Source organism: Typopeltis vanoorti, chromosome 21, assembly GCF_054136105.1.
Source record: "Typopeltis vanoorti isolate ZY-2024b chromosome 21, IOZ_Tvanoo_1.0, whole genome shotgun sequence".
In the NCBI taxonomy this organism is placed as follows: domain Eukaryota; kingdom Metazoa; phylum Arthropoda; class Arachnida; order Uropygi; family Thelyphonidae; genus Typopeltis; species Typopeltis vanoorti.
In genome coordinates, this window is record NC_143569.1 from 57437791 (window position 1) to 57457201 (window position 19411).

Below are 19411 nucleotides of genomic sequence, written 5' to 3' on the forward strand. Positions count from 1 at the left end.
GTGATCTCCAGTATTCAAATATTTCCTTACATAAATCAAATCAAATTTAAATCAAATGTTAACAAGTTTCTCCTTTCCCAACCCACTAACCACATACGGTACTAACGTACTATAGGTTGATCGGCCAACCTCTAGCACAGTGTTTCTCAAATTTGTGCTGACAAATTAATTTAATAATGACAAATTCCAGAACTTCTCGCTAAACACCTATTCACCTTCCGCGAAACACCAGTGTTCCGGGAAATGCCGGTTAAGAAACACTGCGCTAGCATATGCCCAACATTAAAAACAAAACAAAACAAACAAACAACAAAAAAAAAAACCAGCCGATTTATGATGCTAAATTTCGCAAATTGGGTATGATTGCTAGGAGAATCACTCTCCACTCGAACATCCATTCTTCCGCGTGCATGAAGTTCACTCGAAAAGATGGATTATTTGATGGTATAGTCGTGAGAATTGAACGTAGCGAATACAAGGCAGTTGTTATTTTGACATATATTAATTCGAAAATTCGTATCTTTTTTCAGTTTAATCGAATACTGAGGTGTTTATTTCTTTCGGCGTTGTGCTGATGACGATAAATTAGCTTTGCAATCATGCCAGCTTTTGTTAGACCTAGAATTATGATCTAAAGCAACTACAGGGTGACTTAATTGAAAGACAATGAATTTGAAGATATAACTTTGATTGAAGAATACAAAATAAAATAAAATATTTATTTTATTTTATTTTGTCTGGTTAGTGACCTCTCCTCATAATGTAATTACAGTATTACATCCCCTAGGGGCTGTGTTTTTACATTATGAGAAAATATCAACGATAGTGAGAGAGCTTGCTCCACCTTTGCGTCGAGTTACCTTGGTGTTGTACTACCAAGTGTTCATTTACACTTGGATTCGCCTATAGTTTTTCGGTATATATGAAACTCATAGATTCGCAGTTCTCGATCTTAGAGTTTTGCTTACTGGCAGTTGAACAACAAGGGATTTGTATCCCCTTAATTATTGTATATTTTCATTAGAATACGACATAGAGAAATGCACATTGATTTGAATTCTACACGAACTTACATTTATTAATAAGACATAAAAAGTAAATGAATCATTGAAACCAAAAGAAACCTGCTTTACATTTAAATAAAGAAAAAAAATTTTTAAATAAGTTTTTAAATAAATTTAAAACAAAAATTCTAAAACTCCACAAACTCCACAAGATGGCGGCACTTATTGAGCCATTCTCTTCACTGCGTGCCGCTTAATTAGTGATAGCCTTGGGCCAGCTATTTCTGATTGGGTACCAGTGAAGATTGAACTGCCCACTCAGTCTCCAAAAGTTAAATAGGGCTAAACACAGCCTCGCCTACTTCCTATATATGGAAGTAAAAAGGCGTTAGCTGATTTTTTTTTTTTTGAAAAAAAAACTGATTTAATAATTTATTTAAAAATGAATTTATTCATTTTTTAAAATTAATTATTTAAAGCATATTATTTATTCATGGAGAATTTTTGATTAATATAAGCATAAGATTAGTGGACAAGCTTTTTGGAAAACCTATTTCAAAAAAAAAAAAAAGTTAGGAAATTTACTGAAAGTTGAAGATGAAGTTAATGTTAGCAAAAGAAATTGATGTTGAGCATCTTTAACTTCTGAAACCTTCCAGAAGTTAAAGATGAAACTGACTCTAGGAAAAGAAGCTTAACCTAATGTTTCAAAAAGCTCTGGAATAGAATGTTATTGAGCAGCATTTTTCAAACTGCGACCGATTAGTGGCCAGTGAAATCAATATCAATAATTTCATTTTAAAAAATCAATATTTTTTAAAATGAAATATAGTAGAAAATATCAGAGTATATTTCCTAGATTTTGTGACTTTAACACATTCACGCTGGGTGGTGTCATATTCTCTCCTTTCCTTCCAAGAGGAAACTCCCTTGACGGGTATATCATGCTCCTTCCACGTTGAGCGAACAAATTTCTACAAAGTTTTAAATATATACGGCACCTAGTTCGAATGCTTTCGATTGAATTGAAATCATCAAATTACTAAGTTGTCTTAATGATAATGCATATTCCGATTAAGACAACAGTTTCTGCGATGGGAGTTGCTTATCATTGCGTATCGATAGCTCGATTTCATCCCAAATTCCTGCAATTTACGAGTGGCTACCAATTGTCGCTTAACATAGTAACTGTTATAGTGCATACACTAATGGTCCGTACTGTATTTAATGGAACAATAAAGCTATTTGTTTTTCTTGCATATGCAGTGTGGAATTTGTTGGTGATAGGAAGGATATTTATCAATATACTAGGACATTTTCATTCGTCTTCCGAAAGAATAGATATAGTTAGCAAAACTCTGTTTATTCCAATGAATAAAAATGAATAAGAATGAATACTTTTATATTTTATAGCAAACACACTCGTGGCATTAAAGTATTTCCTAATTGCTGCTTTATTTCTATGTTATATTTAAATGTGAATAAATTTCATGTTTGTTATTAACTTTTTTGCATTTTTATTTTAAGTTATATCTACCCTATATATATAAAATGATAAGCCTTTTTATGTCAAGATTTATGTCACGTTTTTTGAAACGTTTTGAAACTCAGGGACTACACTGAGTGTCGAGTCTTCAAAATTCCAGTCATCAGAATTCAAGGAGAACCGGTCCTACCAGACCGGAACTCGGGAGGTTGGGCGCCGTAGCCCCCAGGGGAGGGATATGGGAATTTAAAAGTCGGGTTTTAAGGGTGCGTTGTGAATTCTTTGGGAAGAAGGTGAAAGATAAATATATTTTGGGAAGAAGGATAGGATTTACATCCGTCATTTAAATCAGATGATATGTGATTAGATATGGTCATGTTTGTTTGTTTGACTGACTGAAACCGAGAAAACAGGCAACCAGTTAATTTAATGAGGCACACAACATGTTTCATCAAAAATGACTTCTTCAGGTGTGGGAACACTTAAAGCAAATGGAAAAATCATAAAAACACTGTATCATTATAATAACAGACTTGTAAACTGAAGTTAAGTTTGAAATGTCGTTGTAGTCCGTGCTATAGTTCTGTTGTTCATATGCGAGCGTGTGAGTTCACGAATACGCCAGTATCTAATGGCAGAACTATGCGAGTCCGGTAAACTGAGGTTGCTATTGATGTGAGAAGAGTCTAAGAGAATTTCTTTGGATTCAACTATGCGACGTTCCACTTCATCGTGACAGATATAAACGTTAGATGTTGCATTCCAATCTATTTCGTGTTGGCGGCCTTCATCGTTTGTGTTCACTGAAAATAAGACGTGACTTGAGAGCGCGCTTGCTCGGATTCAATTGTATGAAATGCTCTCTGATATATATATATATATATATATATATATATATATATATATATATATATATATATATATATATATATATATATATATATATCATAGAGCATTTTATATATATATATATATATATATGAGCTTCTAAGTATTATATATAATATATATATATATTTATTATTATATATCTAAAATTATAATACAGCATTAATAAATTTATAAAATTTATAAAATTAAATTTATAAAATCATAAGCATATTTGAATATTTCATTATTGTATATAGATTCCAAATAAAAAAGATGAAAAAATAATTGACATTATTTTATTTATTTTTATGCAGTATCCGGTTTTGCTTCATATAGGCCTGAGTCAACAAGGAAAAGCAATAATAGAGGATGGTACATCCGCAGTTGTGTTTCTAGCTCTTGCGGACTCCGTAAATTTCAGGTATTATAACGTTTCTGCAATGTCTGTGGGTGCTTAAAATATGAATTGATTTCTAGATTAGACAAAGACTTAGTCAAAAAGATACATATCTCTAAATAGATTACTTCATGAGTAACTATAAGTACGCCACGAAAAACAGTTTATGTAATCAATACACGAACACCCATTCAAAATGAAGTAAAAATGTGAAGATTGAAAATTCCTAAATGGAATTAAAAATTATCAAATCCAAACGACACTATAATCACAAATTTTAATAATGCACAGTTTAATTTTTTACAGAAGATGAAAAATGCGTTTTCGAACCTTATTACCAAAAATGATGAATTATTGAATTATTCGTTGTACAGTAATTTCCGATGAATATTCAATTTAACTTTATTAATAAATAATGTAAAATCATAAATTAATTTTATATTGATTTTAATAATAGATATCGTCTCATCATTCCATCTGATGGTGTATTATTTGGAGGCCTAAAGGGAAAGAATTTTACTGGAATAATTGGAACAATTTATAGACAGGTACAGTTACATCGATGTTATGATTTTCAGCCTACCTTTTGCTGTTGCATACTAAAATCTGAAATATTTCATTACTCATACTTTATTTCTAAATACACCCAATACTAGAAAATGGATGCTTTTAAAAATTAATTACATGATCAAATAAATTATTTCCTTATCGTTTTTTTTTTAGTTCATGTAATATAATCCCGGATGAAATTAATTTAAATTTAGATTTTTCAGTTTAAAAGGAAAATAAATACCAATATGTGAATGAATTACTAATTTATATATACTTGTATATTTTCTGGAGTTCAACATTTCACAACTATATTTTCTTTTGCTTATATATATTTTTATTCAGGAGGCCGATATTAGCGCCATTGATACACTGATAACATCTTCGAGATCTCTAGGAGTGGATTTTGTGTATCCTCACCGAAATCGTCAAGTGCTTTTTGTGACCCGGGCGCCAAATTCAGCTTTGAAACCGGAAGTATTAGCTGCGCCATTTTCACTCCAAGTAGGTAGTGGTTTCATATGATTTTTAACTTTATTTTTACTGAATGCCATCATATGGTCTTCTTTTAGTTTTATTTTCTTAGTGTTTTCGTTCATTAATTATTTTGTATTATCAGATACATGTTTACGTTTTTTTTTCATTATCGCACGTGAATTTTGTGAGCCACTGGTCTTGTAAACTCTTGTATAAAATGCAATAAACAAAATGCATGAAATCTAATATTATTCCGTTTTCACGTTAGAATCGATTCTAAGAGGCACTGAGGATTCTAAGAGGCATCCTCAGAGGCACAGAGGATTCCTTTATGCAACCATCAGGCAGAATATCTTTGATCGTTACATAAAGCCATTAAAAACAACCATTAACAATCGAGTGTGCCTAAATACAATCCTTATGGTTTGTACTTTAGCATATTGCGTTTACTCTTCTGGTGGTTTCCTTGTTTGCGAGATGAAAAACCCGACTTTTTGCTGGAAGAATAATTTCACCTTTCATTATCGTGTGGCACCGGCTTCTCTTTGAATATACAGGGTGGCCATTAAATAACTTTCCCTCTTTGGAGGCATCTGTAGCTAAAACCAATAAACAAATTTTATATTGAGACTTTTAAAGGCACGGGGAGATGATTTCCGCGAAAAACAGATTTAGTACCAAAAGTCGCCGATAGGTGAAATTTTGGAGTTGGCGGAGCCGAAAACAAACGGATAATTACATTAAAGGCAGATAAAATGGGATAATAACATTTCAACAGTGTAAGCAACAGCCGCGTCAATCATTCCAGCTGGATATGTGGCGTTACAATGATTTTTTTTTTTAAACATTTTATTATGTTTCAGTATAAATTACATACAATAATAATATTTACAATATTTACAATAAACATTATACAGAATTTTTGAATTTAGAATAATAATAATTATAATAATAACAATAATTTTAATTTATTTATTTATTTTTTTATTTTATAGTTTATTATCTCTCAAATAATTACATGAGTATACTAATATTTAGGCAACAATACATCTTTTTCTTGCAAAATGGTTCAGTAAGAATTATAATTATTCTTAATATCATTGTCATTTGCAGGATTTTTCATTGACACAAGAGTGAAAAGTGTGTATTATTACCATTAATAATAATCATAGTAATCGTGTTTATTATTAATGACTCACAAGTTAAACAATATTACTTATGTTGCAGTTTATATAATAATAATTTTTTAAATTTTAAATTGTAAATTAAATATATAATTTTAAACTTAAATATATAACTGAAGTATTACTATCACATTTTCTGTTTACTACTAGAATTCATTACAGAATGTTAAATGAATAATGTTAGATAAATACTGCTACTAGGATGTAACTCAACTGCACCCTCGAAGCTTTTTAATTAGCTTATCTGAGGGTGATACTGGTTATATATACATATATTTGTTATTGATTTGGTTGCTGTGTTGGAAGTAGACAGATCTTTGGGAGGTTAAATGAATGATCTGAAAGGTCGGATCAAAGTGAAATTGCCGATTATCCTGTGCTATTGCATCTGTCTTGATGGTTCACGTTCTTTTTCTTATTGTGGGCTTCTTTTTGAACTATTTAAGAAGCTTTTTTCTTCACGGTGGCAGCCTTTCTATGTCTTCTGTGCTTTTAATTTGTATCGGCTTTGAAGTTTGTGACTTCCTTATGAATATCTTGGCATCTCTGGTCCACAAAAATTGGTAATTTTTTTCCATTTTTGCTTTTCTTATTTGGTTCAACAGATTCTGGTTGTATGGTGTTAAATATTCGGATAGGAAGATTGGTATATTGTCTTGCTGTGCGTTCAAGTCCTTGGCAACTGGTTTTTTCTGCCTGCTGGCTTTTATGAGATTGTCTCTTGTGGACTTGCTCTTAAGACGAATTATGACTGGTGCAGGTCGTGGGAAGCCTTGGTTTTCGCTCTTCCTAGGAATCCGATTTACGGTCTGAATGTCGTTAAGCTGTAGGGGGATATCAATCACATGGCCTAATTTTAAAACCACGTCTCTGAAGTTTTCTGTAGGTGCAGTTTCAGGAAGACCGTTTATGACAAGATCTTTTTTATGTTGTTGCTGATTTAAACGTTCGTATTGTAGTTTTAGAGAATTAAGTTCTTGACGGAGTTCGGATGTCTCTTTCATCAAATTGTGTTGCCTGTCTTTTAGTGCGTTAATGCTCATTTTAATGTCTTTTACCGTTTGCAACACTTCTATAACTGCTAAATTATTATGTTTTACCAAATCTTCATATTCGCTAGATTTTTTTGTTATTTGTTTGTTCTGTTTCTTAAAGAGTTCTTGCACAAGATCTACTATGCTGGCTTTTATAGTCACTAGACCGTTTTCTATTAGTATACTTAAAGAGTTTAAATTATTATAGGACTCACCTGCGTTTTTTTGTCTGTTCAGTTCGTCATCTGATTTTGCCTCCATAATCGGCTGCATCGTAGGTGGCTGCCTTACGTGCGTTTCTTTGTTCCTCATGCAGATTACACACTTCCATTCCTCACGTGTTACATCGGGTTCATATTTATGTTGCCCGGTTGTTTCTGAAAAGTCGGCACATTTTAAGTGTAGAATTCTACTGCATTTCGTACAAGTTATATTATTTCCGTTGGACGATAACTCCTCCAGGCATTTGATATACTTCATTACTCACCTTTCTTCCCTTAGGCAGTAAAGCGTGATTATAAAGATAGCGACGTCCTTTGTTCTTCGCTGGTTGTTGACCACGGTCCTCTCTGTTCCCTTTTCAACACTTCAAAATTTCGTTTCTTCTTAGCCGATCTCGTTGAATTTTATATCACTGTCTTCGGCGTGATCAGTAGGGTTACTTGGGAGCACTTTCAGCTTAAAACAGGAGTTGGAGCCACTTTAAAACTATAAAAAACTGGAGCAGCGATATCACCGTGCGACCGTTCGTATGCCTACACAGCGCCCTCTCTTAATAATAATAATAATAATAATAATAATAATAATAATAATAATAATAATAATAATAATAATAATTAAACTAAAACAACAACTGGAGAGAGACACAGAAATTAATTTAATGATTGAACTCACAGGAAATAATGTTTTATTTATCAGAATCAAGGTCCTGAACCACATACATGATTTTCAATGTGCTGACCTTTCTTGTGTGCAACAAATTGCATCCGGCGTGCGACATGCTGCACAGCTGAATGTAAGGAGTCGGATTGGATGTTCATAATAGCCCGTTTTATGTTCTCTTTAAAGACATGCAAGGGGAACGTCACCAACATACACAACGGATTTCAAATACCCCCGCAGCCAAAAGTCACATGGAGTGATGTCCAGGGATCGAGGCGGCCATGCCGTTGGAAAGAACTGACTGATAACCCTTTCATTACTGAATTGCACTGTTTAAGGTAAAACAAGTTAACAAGTAAAGCAAGCTAAGGCAGGGTAGGACGCATATCGAGCACAATTCGTCAGTCATTCGAATAACTGCCTGAACGTTCCCAATCCCATTTTAAGTTGAATTGTTGGCGCCTATCATGTACACAGTAAAATTTGCACAATCCTTTTTACCTGCATTTACTGCAAATATTTGACTGTTTTCGGCTCCACCAGAGCCAAAATTTTCCCTATTGGCGACTTTTGGTACTAAATTTTTTTCATAACAGGGTGGCCATAAAATAATTTTACTCTTTGCCTCCAAAGAGTAAAATTATTTTATGGCCACCCTGTATATACGGTAAAAGCAGCCTCTGCATGCTCTTTGTATACTCGAAACTACCTTTTTGCTATATCGTATACCTGAAGTCTTTTCTTTAGTTTTGATGTAACTGATGAGCATCGATTACCATTCAGAGAGAAAGTCACGCCAAGTTGAGAATCAGACCAACGACCTATGCTTAAATCTCCATTGGTAACGAATGTCGTTAGTTATAACAGTGGAAAACATTTCGTCTAAGCCGAAATCATTTCATATTTAATATGTAAATTAAAAAATTAAGAAATATTCTTAATGCTATTTTATTTTTATTTATTTTCAGGTTTGGAGCTTGATTTTGTTTACAGTGGGTATCGTGATCTTCATTGTATATCTTATATCATTCATTTCATGTCGCTTTTTCCTCACAGCTACACATAGAAGTAGCCTAATTGAGATTGTTTGGTTAATTTATGGAAGTCTATTGACAAAAGGTCAGTTTGATTTTGAATATATATCTTTATTAATCGATTTACAGTTTTTTTTTTTTTGCGTGTGTGCTTATGTCGTAAACGTAAAACCTGGGTAGTGCGTTTTCTATATATTTGATGTAGGAATACTGATATTTATATTTATAGCGCCCAAAATTCTCGATGATTGTCGAAATTGTCGATCAACAGATAAATGAAATGTTTCAAATGTTTAATATATTTATCATTTATCAATGATAAATGAATATCAGTTTTACCATAGTCATGATTGCTCAGTTCACTGAGCAGTCTGTGAGTGAAGTGGGAGTATTGCTCAATTCACTGTGAACAGTACTGAACTCAGCAATACTCAATTCATATGTATGGTGAGAAACTTATCTTCATGCAATTGTAGAATAATTTTCAACGTTTCTTCGTTGGAAATTATTCTACAGTTGCATGGGGTTGTATTTTCTAAAATTAGTTCATTGGTATTAGTATTTATTAAATATTTATTAAAAAATATACTTTAAATGTTTTAAAGATATACTTTTGTCTGTAGGTTGTTATGCGTACTTCTATCAGCATGAAACTGCTAACTACAATGGATGTTACTGCAGACAGGCTTCCTAACTTAAAAAAAATTCCTTTATAAACCTTCTTTACTTAAAGGAACATCAGAGAATTGAAAACTGTGTTTCTAGAGTTTATAACAGTGTTTCTCATGCTAAGGTACTCAAACTCTGGGATTGTGCGAATATATTCTATTCCAGAGGTTTGTGAGTATATCCCAAAGGAGCCGCAAGTATGGGCGAGAAATAGAGCATTTTCAGCTCTTATTTTGATTTTTAATACAATAAATGACCGCAAACCTTCAATCATATATTTTCAAACGTATGTGAAACCGCTGACTAGCATACACGAATGGGTGCCACTTAAAAAGTTAACATCTCGTGAGCAACGGATCTTGTTTTCCTGTTAACTGCAATCAAAAGGGGGGAACTCTTCCTGAGAATTGTGAACAGATGTAGTTATGTGGTTCAAGTCAATTACTCTCTATTATTTTCGTGAAAGTCGTTATTTCCACATTGCACTTTCGTTCTATAATTGTTTCATTACTTAGCAAGTCTGTGTTAATAGTGGAGCGATGGGTAAAATTAATTCACTAGTTGAAAAGAAAAACAGTACTGAGGTTGATAATTGAAATGATTGTGCATCATGCTCAAAAGACTCAGCATGAATACAAATCAAACATGAAATATTAATATAGATACAGCAGTGAACAGTAGCGGATTATGTTTCTTTGAGGCCGTATGTGCGAAATTTTGTTATAAAGCCTTTGTGTAAGAGTGTTTTTTATATTAAAAAGACAATACAACCATTAAATAATAACAAGTATTTCTTTATTTATAAGTATTTATTTCATTTGTCTAGTTAGTATTAAAATTGGCTTTTAAATCTGCAAATTGATCGATAATGATTTCATAATTTAACATATTAACGATATCATTTTCTATAAGCATTATTAGATAAATCATTTAAATGAGTCTGCTCTAAACCATCTCTTAAATAATTTTTTATTTCTTTTTAAGACCGAAAAATAACGTTTGCCACTATCATTGCTTATTGGTAAAGTCAAAAATTATTTTAAGATTGTCTCTACGTCAGGATTGTCTCTTTGAAAACCCATGTATTATTGTTTTGTACATTTTATACATTTGATAAATTTTATGCAATGAAAAGCCTCATCTTCGAAATATTCAGTGTCAATATCTTGTTTGTAACTATTTGATATGTCGCAAATTTTTGTATCTTCTTGGGCAATATCGTTATCAAAAATTGGAAATTCTCCAAGACTTTGTTGTAAATAATATTTCTATTTGTAATTTCCCCCAACAATTACGACACATTTTACATTTTGTACGTTAATAATAAAAGATTCCCTTTGAGCGAAATTGGTTTCATTATTTGTAGTTTCGTCAAAAAAGTTCCCGTTTCTTTTTTTTCGGTTTTCTTTAAAATCATGGTTTTCTAAGCAAGTTTGCCTCTTTTTCGATATCTTCAAATCTACCTTTTATTTCCATTACATATTGCGATAGTGATTTTAATAAATTTGATTCTTGAAGAACATTAGATTGGATATCTTGTAATGACTTGCTGGTGGCGTTTATTCTTTGCAGCAATTTACCCACAAAACCGTTAACAAAGCATTCCATATTCATCGAATTTATTTTGCCAATTTTTTAAGCTTCAAGTCAACTTAATGGTTTTTCATTATGATTTAAACTATTTTCCATAAGCACATTTTAAATATTACCATAATATTAGCTATCTAAAATATATTAGAAAAAAAAATATAAAGTTCACTAAATTTTTAGAGGCATATTATCTTTTTGTTATGTAATTTCTGTGGCCCCTCGAGACGAGTAGGCCCTAAGCTTGAACCTAATGCACCTATTGGGAAATCCGCCACTGACAGCGAATACCACTTATTTTTGAAATATATACCTGAAAGCCAAAATTCTGAATGGAAATTCATCGAAAGTTTGCTGGGTAGCAATTCATCGAAAACCAATTCACCGAAAAAGTAATGCCACCAATAAGCAATTCGCAATAAATAAATAAATAATTATTCCAAAAAAAAATCACAGGAAAAATAACAAATAACGATTCATCAAAGAACGATTCACCGAATAACAATTCATTGAAAAAATATCAAATGAAAATTCTTTGTAAAATCAATTCGTCATTCATTTTTTGAAGAATTCCTTTCATAATTCACTAAAACGGTTATTTTCTTACGAAATTCTCTTTTTATGTCTTTGTTAAGATTATATTGTATAAAATTACCTAAGATGCTGGCCACATGATTAAGTGGTCATTGAGTATATTAATAATTATTTGGTAACTTTTAGAACATTATTCTGTAAAGTATATATGAACTGAATCATAACAAGCCTTGTGATTCAACCGTCAGTACAATATTTTAACTTAAAGTCATTGTTGTCATGGAACAGAACGTATGAAGTACTCCTGTAAAATGAGTTATTTAATTCATTTTACTGAAAACAATTTTCACTTAATATGATGTTCGCAAGAACATATTTTTGCAAGAACTTTTGCAAGAAAACAAATTCTGAAGAATTTGTTTTCTTATTCGGAATTCGAACAGAGGTCTTCCCAATCAAAGGGCATCGTTGAAACTGACCGAGATAAGGATGTTCTAATACTATTTAGATAATAATATTATCTGACAGTCTCATCTACTGTAATACAGTACTATGTTTTGATTGACTTCGTTTGAATTGCTAGTAACCAGAGCATCTAATTGTGTCCTTGTCTCTTTTCCTCTTTCTTTCTTTCGTTCTTCGTATCTTCTTAATTATAAAAACTGGCTACAAAGACAACATAAGTCTCTTTGTAGCCAGTAAAACAAAGAATACAATAGTAAAAAGAATTTAAAATTTCAATACTTATTAAAGAATGCAAGTTGCATCAGAGGGTATTAGTGATTTAAAGGTTAAAAAAAATTTAGATCTCAATCAAATCAATCACTGTTTTGATGAAACAGTTAATCAAAAGTTCGATTTTCGGTGAACTACTTTCTTCGATGAATTGCTGTTTCGATGAATTATGCATACGTTTTGATCAATTTCATTGTCCATTATTTGTTGTTCGATGAACTGTTGGTTTCGTCAAATTTTTTCTGCATTTCTCTATACTAGCTTTCGAAAGAGAAATAAATGGGTGGTGTCTTATTCTCTAAGGAGTGCATCCATTTTGTTGATAACGATTTTGATTTTAGCATAAATGAGTAAAATTTTTGAACGATCTTAATTAAACGTAAAAGTGTTATTATGCATTCCCTCCTTTTGCATAATTTATAAAAATATTTTTTCTTAAACTCACAGGAATGAAAATACAGTTATTTCGTTACCGTTCTTTTCAAATTCTGGTGCTGTCTTGGTGGGCTTTTATAATGGTTATTGTATTCGCATACAGTGGAGCTCTACTGTCCTTTATAACTCTTCCTGAAGTTGATAAGGTCATTCGTAATCCAGCAGAAATGGCTATGGCCGTTCAGGAGAAAAAAATAGTATGTGGAACTACACGTAACTCTGCGATGGACGCAGCGTTTAAAGTAGGTATTTGAATTGTATTTTAAATTAAATAAATTGATAATCAAAACGAAATTAGTTTCTGCACATACAGTTCCTTTTGTGAACCAGGAAAGCCATCTAGCTCGCTGGTTGGCTGTGGATAGCCGACCTGCCAAAGTCAGAGGCTTTGAGTTCGAGTCCCGAAATCTGGAGATGTTTGTTAATGTGTTTAGGAGAACAGATGTTCATTGCCAACCATGAGTTCCATGTTCGGTTTCCAGAGCAGTATTCAGAAATTATCTAACCTTTAGGCCTATCGCGTGTGCTAATGTATCAGTGGTTTACAGGGAGGGACTGGTGTTATTCGCACAACAAATCCTCTTTTGTAGTATAAGATGATATCGTTTTTCTTGAAAAAGTATTTAGATATTGTTCTTTCTTTCCCATAGTATTCCTTGTTTGGCTAGAAAAGATTGATTAGTTCTTTAATATCCGAAACTAAAAATTCATGGCATGCTATAGAATATCGAAAAAAAAGAGGGTATAATTCGCCCACCGATTTGAGGTCCCTCAACACTTCTGCACATCTCAAAAAAAGGAGAATCCATTCCGATAATAGGGTAATCAGTCCGTATAGTGGGATGAGTTGTTTATTATTACCGGTCGGAAAATTAACTTCTCTTTTATGATTACTGTAGTTAATTATGTTGCTTCTATAACAGTTGGAAAATTTTACCTATAAAGCACGTGGTTTCGCGTGTTGGCGACCAATTCGGACGTCCTTCATTTCTTTCTCCCCTTCAGAATGAATCGACTATTCTTGGAAAGACGCGAAGCAGGGACCTGCAAACGGTGGGCGAACTATATGTAGATAATGGGAATGCATGGATGCAAAGTGCTATATATATCTGTCTTGGAACATAAATCTCAAAGTGATTCTAGTATCCTGAATTTAGTTCGTACTAAGTAGACTACCTGGTCTCAGATACAATTCATAATTTCAGCCTTGAATTACAAATAACAAGGACAAAGTTCTAGTTACTACGAAACACATCTGATTCAGTTGTTCTGTGAGCAAAATAGTCCCCACTTTGTGTCATTTTCTGATTGTCATATCACTAAGAGTCTATCTAAATATGCTCATCTCAATGCTCATCAAAGAATACTGGGCCTTCTCTTGCACTATAGCCATACCACCTGAGTTCATAGATTATGTATGCACAGCATGTTTGTTATTCTGCTCATGCGTACGGTTCCTGTTCGTCAGAGCATGTAGAAACACTGAATCCAATTTAACTTTGAGTCGCTGTTACCTTGACTGTTTGGATTTTTCCAATATAGATGATTATTTTGAAGATATAGTTTCTTAATATCCTGAATAAATTTTTGGATACACTCACTATTGTATAGGAACCAAAATTGTTAAGAATTATTTTATGACATTTAATTTTTTAATGTTTTTAATGACATTTGACATCTAAATTTGTCTGTTGTTCTGCACGTGCATACCATGACTTATTAGAAAGAGATTAAATGACAAAGATATACAAAAAACTGAAGTTCTTTGAATACTTTTACACTCAGCATATTGTTTTTAGTTGTGCTTTTTTTGGTGTTTATTAAGGTCAGAGACATTTAGGTATCCAAGTTCTAAAATCATTAATAAGAAAATCAGAAAATTTACCACATGCTAATAATTAAATTTCACCACTGTGATGTTTTGTCGCAGTAAAGTGAGCAGTTACAAGGTACGAGAAAAGAAATAACAAACAAGAAAAAGGAGTTGACGCAGACTAACTACAAACTATTTTAATGTAGACGAATTTTCATTTAACAATTCTGACAGCAGTTCAGTAAAATTTAACTTACTGAAATGAGCTGATGTTACTGGAAATGGGGTCGGGGGGGGGAAATCTTCTATGCACAGACGTAAAGTGCATGTATGTATGTATGTGATACAAGTGACAGAAGGTTCCATAAAGAAAGGGGCATACAGGTTTGTCTTTCATATGGTATAAACATATTTATTTTCGCGAGTATGAGACCCGGATATTTTTCTACCAGATGAGAACATTCTGAGATAGTCACCAAGTCTCTCATGAAGTTTAAATTGGCTGGTTATATCCTCACAGAATAATGTTTGTTTACAAATTTTTCCACATGAAGTCTTATCCTTTTTACCCTTATCCTATTGCTTAAGATATTCATTTAAAAATTCCATATTTCTGAAATGCCCTTATACCTTAATATATCCATTTTTCATTATTTCAGAGTGCTGATACGGGAGATATGTATGTCATAGGCAAGCAAATGGTTGGCGACGCCATGTGTTCTTCCGTGGACGTTGGGTTCATGAAGGTTCTCAAAGAGAAATATTGCTTGATCGTCACCGATTTAGATATTTCTTACAACATGATCAAACATGGAAGGCATAATTATTTCATTGGAGAGGAATCATTTTTTTCCGCATATTCTGCATTTGCCATCGCACGTGGACATCCATGTAAAGGGTGGTTTAAACACAAGTGAGTAATTTTTGATACAAATTATTAAGATATTGCCTCTCCCCCACCTTTCGCTTTTTATGTGCATTGCATATTTCTACTTCAAAGTTGGTGACGGATATGATTTCTGCTTCTATGATGCTTTGGAACTGAGTCCGAAACAATTAAGGCTACGAGGCAAGTGTATGATATATGATGTTTCGTGTGTTGTTCTGGTCTGATTGTCTGTTTTTTTGGGATGAAAAATCCCAGTTTCCAAAAGTAAAAAAAAAAAAAAGAAAACTTTTTTTTTTACATACAAGAACAGTTAATTAATCTTCAGCTGAAAACCCCGTAAAAGGTCCTTCGCGTCTTAAAAGGGATTCCAAACCAGATCTTTCTCACCAAAGGGTATCCTTGATACCGACTGAGTAACTGATACCTTCGCATTTAGTGTTTGTTACGAAAATGTTAACATTTCCACAACTGTTCGTCAGTAGCATTTTATCACAATGCAGTTAAAGGATGAAATTAGAAATGTAATTATAAATTTATAATTTAAAATAAATGTAATTATAAATTTATAACAAAACAATATTTGAGCTCCTCTTCTAAATTATTTTCTGATGGTGGTACACTATTTAAAATAAATCAGTGCTTTCGGATAAATCCATAGGCCTCTGGTTAGACAACCCTTAACAACAACCTTGTGAGGTGGCTGGGATAAGAATAGCCCCGCTGTAGCCAATGCATGTCATACGAGGCGACTAAAATGAGTACCCAGGTAGGGTAATGGATGGCAATGCTGTAGCCAAGGAAGTTTTAACTGCGGCTAGGCTATTGCTCTTACCCTCCTGCTATGATCAGAGCTTATAGCCCTATATTATCCCATCCATACATTTTCTCCTACAGATAACGGAGAATATGAAAAGAATTTTTGCTTCACCTATCTAGTCAAAAAAAATATATATAAATAAATAAAATAAAATAAAAAGGCAACACTTCTCCTGCACATGCGCACACCAGTTTCTGGTATTGGTCGAGATGCATTACAATCTTCGAACTATGAATATTGTTCAATTCCATGCGCCATTACGAAATGTTGTCAAAGTTTGCAATATTTTATAACATAAACCAAAATTACAAAACTGCAGGATGCTATACGAGGTGGTATCAAAAAGTTTCGAGACCAGCTCTGTTTACGAGAAATTACTTTATTTATTTACGTTTACACACTATCACCTTCAAAATAGTGCCCTTGCATATCAATATAGCTCCCAGCGTTCTTGCCACTTCTGGAATGTTTCCTGGAAGTCTTCTTTTCGAAGCATGTCAAGCACCTTCTGCGATTCGCGCTGGATCTCCGCAGTGGTGTCAAAACGGTGACCTTTGAGCTGGATCTTCATCTTCCCGAAGAGGGCGAAGTCTGCAGGAGCCAAATCTGGCGAGTAGGGTGGGTGCGGAAGTGAGATCATGTTGTTTCTGGCGAGAAACTCACGTGTTTGGAGAGTAGTGACAAGGTGCATTGTCGTCGTGGAGCATCCAGTTTTTCGCGCGCCACAGATCTGGTCGCTTTCGCCGAATGTCCTCCCTCAGACGCCTTAAAACCTGGCAGTAGAACTCACTATTGACGGTCTTGCACAATGCCGCGAATGTCGAAAAAGACGGTGAGTATGCACTTGGTCGAGCTGGAGACCTGCCTCGCCTTTTTCGGTCGTGGAGATGATGGGCTCTTCCACTGTGAAGACTGTTGCTTCGTCTCAAGTTCGTACTCGTACCCCCAAGTTTCGTCACCGGTAATGATCCTTGACATGAATTGTCGAGTTCCATGCAGAATTTCACGTTTGCTCTTTGTTCTAACTTGCTGTCTATGATGAAATCACAGGTGGTCAGAATAGCATCAGTTGCACAGCTCCCGATGTATACAGGACGATGTCTTTTGGCACACTGACTTATGAAGGCAGGTGGTCCCTGTATTCAGCCTTGTGCTGCCATCTGGTGGTGTGTTACAAACCTAGTCTCGAAACTTTTTGATACCACCTCGTAAATTAACTTTTCCTCTTTGGAGGTATCTGTAGCTAAAACTAATACACGGAATGAGACCACATTTTATATTGAGACTTTCGAAGGCATAGGGAGATGAATTCCGCGGAAAAAAAAAATTAGTACCAAAAGTCGCCGATAGGGGAAATTTTGGCGCTGGCGGACACGAAAGCAGTCAAATATTTGCAGTAAACGCAGATAAAAAGGATTATGCAAATGTGCATACGTGACAGCAGCGACACCAATTCCACTTAAAAGGGATTAGGAACGTTCAGGAAGTTATTCGAATGACTGACGAATTGTGTTCAATATGCGTCCTACCTTAGGCTCAGCTGTAGAGCATGCTGCACACTGGATGCAATTTGTTGTACACAAGAAAGGTCAGCACATTGAAAATCGTGTATGTCGTCCAAGGGACCCTGATTCTGATGAATAAAGCATTATTTCCTGTGAGTTCAATTACTACATTAATTTCTGTGTCTCTCGCTAGTTGTAGTTTTAGTTTAATTATTATTCGTATTATCATTGTAATGCACCACATATCCAGCTGGAATGAGTGACGCAGCTATCGCTTACACCGTCGAAATATTATTCCATTTTATCTGCCTTTAATGTTTTCGGCTCCACCAGCGCCAAAATTTCCCCTATTGGCGACTTTTGGTACTAAATCTTTTTTTTCGCGGAAATTACCTCCCCATGCCTTGAAAAGTCTCTATAAAATTTGGTCTCATTCTGTTTATTGATTTTAGCTACAGATCCCTCCAAAGAAGGAAAGTTATTTTATTGCCACTCTGTATTTTAAAAGTAGAAAAAGGCTACGACCGACGTAGCTTATTTCAGTTTAGTTTCCGTTTTCCTTTCACTATATACGAACAATTTATACTATTTAAAACATTTCTCAGAAGTGTAATCTGATAATATGGAAACCATCTGAAAAGCTGAAAACAGCTAATTATGAATGTGATTATTTTCTCTATATAAAGATTTTTTTTTCTTCCTAGGGTAGTTCAGATGTATGAGGCGGGTTTGTACTTAAAGTGGGACGATCACTTCTTTTTCCGAGAAGAATTCAAGTGGAAAATTGCCAAACCACCTACGAGTTCAGTTCAGGCGTTGCAGTTGAATCATCTTGAAGGTGCCTTCATTTTGCTCATTGGAGGTTATGTATTATCATTTATAGTTCTTTTCGCTGAAATTTTCTGTGTCTCTTTAGCAAGAAAAATGAAATGAAAAGAGATCCTATTCCGATGTTGTCACACTTGGAGTTGAAAATGAAGACAGATATAATTTATCATTTTAAATTATCAGAAGTTTCTTTCCATTTGCAAAGATTTGCCATTTTTCTAATCGAAGATGGTTATATAAAGGATAAAACATCCTATAAATGTATCACAGAATAAAATTATTAAAATATTTGAATACATTTATTACTCTACACTAAAACGTTGTCATTTCTAGATGTCTATGCTTATATTTTGAGCAATACGATTGATTCAACACAGTTCAGGCAAAGTGATCGTATACATTACCTTTTCGTATACTTAAAATATACTTTGAACATTTTTTATAATGTGTATGGGATGACATATACTAAAGGAAATAGAGGTAATTTTTTACATAAAGCTTTTATGAAATCTGTCAAATTAATAAAAACAATCTTCAGCATTCTCAAGGTTCTTCTAGAATCTCATTAGCTTCATTTTTTGGGTTGCTTCTTTAAGACTAAAAGCGTTTCTCATGTTCATAATATCTACGCACAATGTTCTGACTCGATTCACTATAAAACACTCGTATTTTCATTTCCCTT

General features: G+C 33.6%; 1 protein-coding gene across 1 annotated transcript in view; it reads left to right on the forward strand.

The window, feature by feature from the left end:
- Positions 1-18834, forward strand: part of LOC150094873 (glutamate receptor-like) — a 30549-nt gene extending 11715 nt beyond the window's left edge. The window contains exons 2-8 of the mRNA XM_090411687.1: positions 3675-3781; positions 4215-4305; positions 4652-4810; positions 8852-9002; positions 12890-13119; positions 15350-15603; positions 18606-18834. Coding sequence (XP_090267813.1) covers positions 3675-3781; positions 4215-4305; positions 4652-4810; positions 8852-9002; positions 12890-13119; positions 15350-15603; positions 18606-18834 — 1221 coding nt within the window. The remainder of the gene's footprint in view (positions 1-3674; positions 3782-4214; positions 4306-4651; positions 4811-8851; positions 9003-12889; positions 13120-15349; positions 15604-18605) is intronic.
- Positions 18835-19411: the final 577 nt, after the last annotated feature.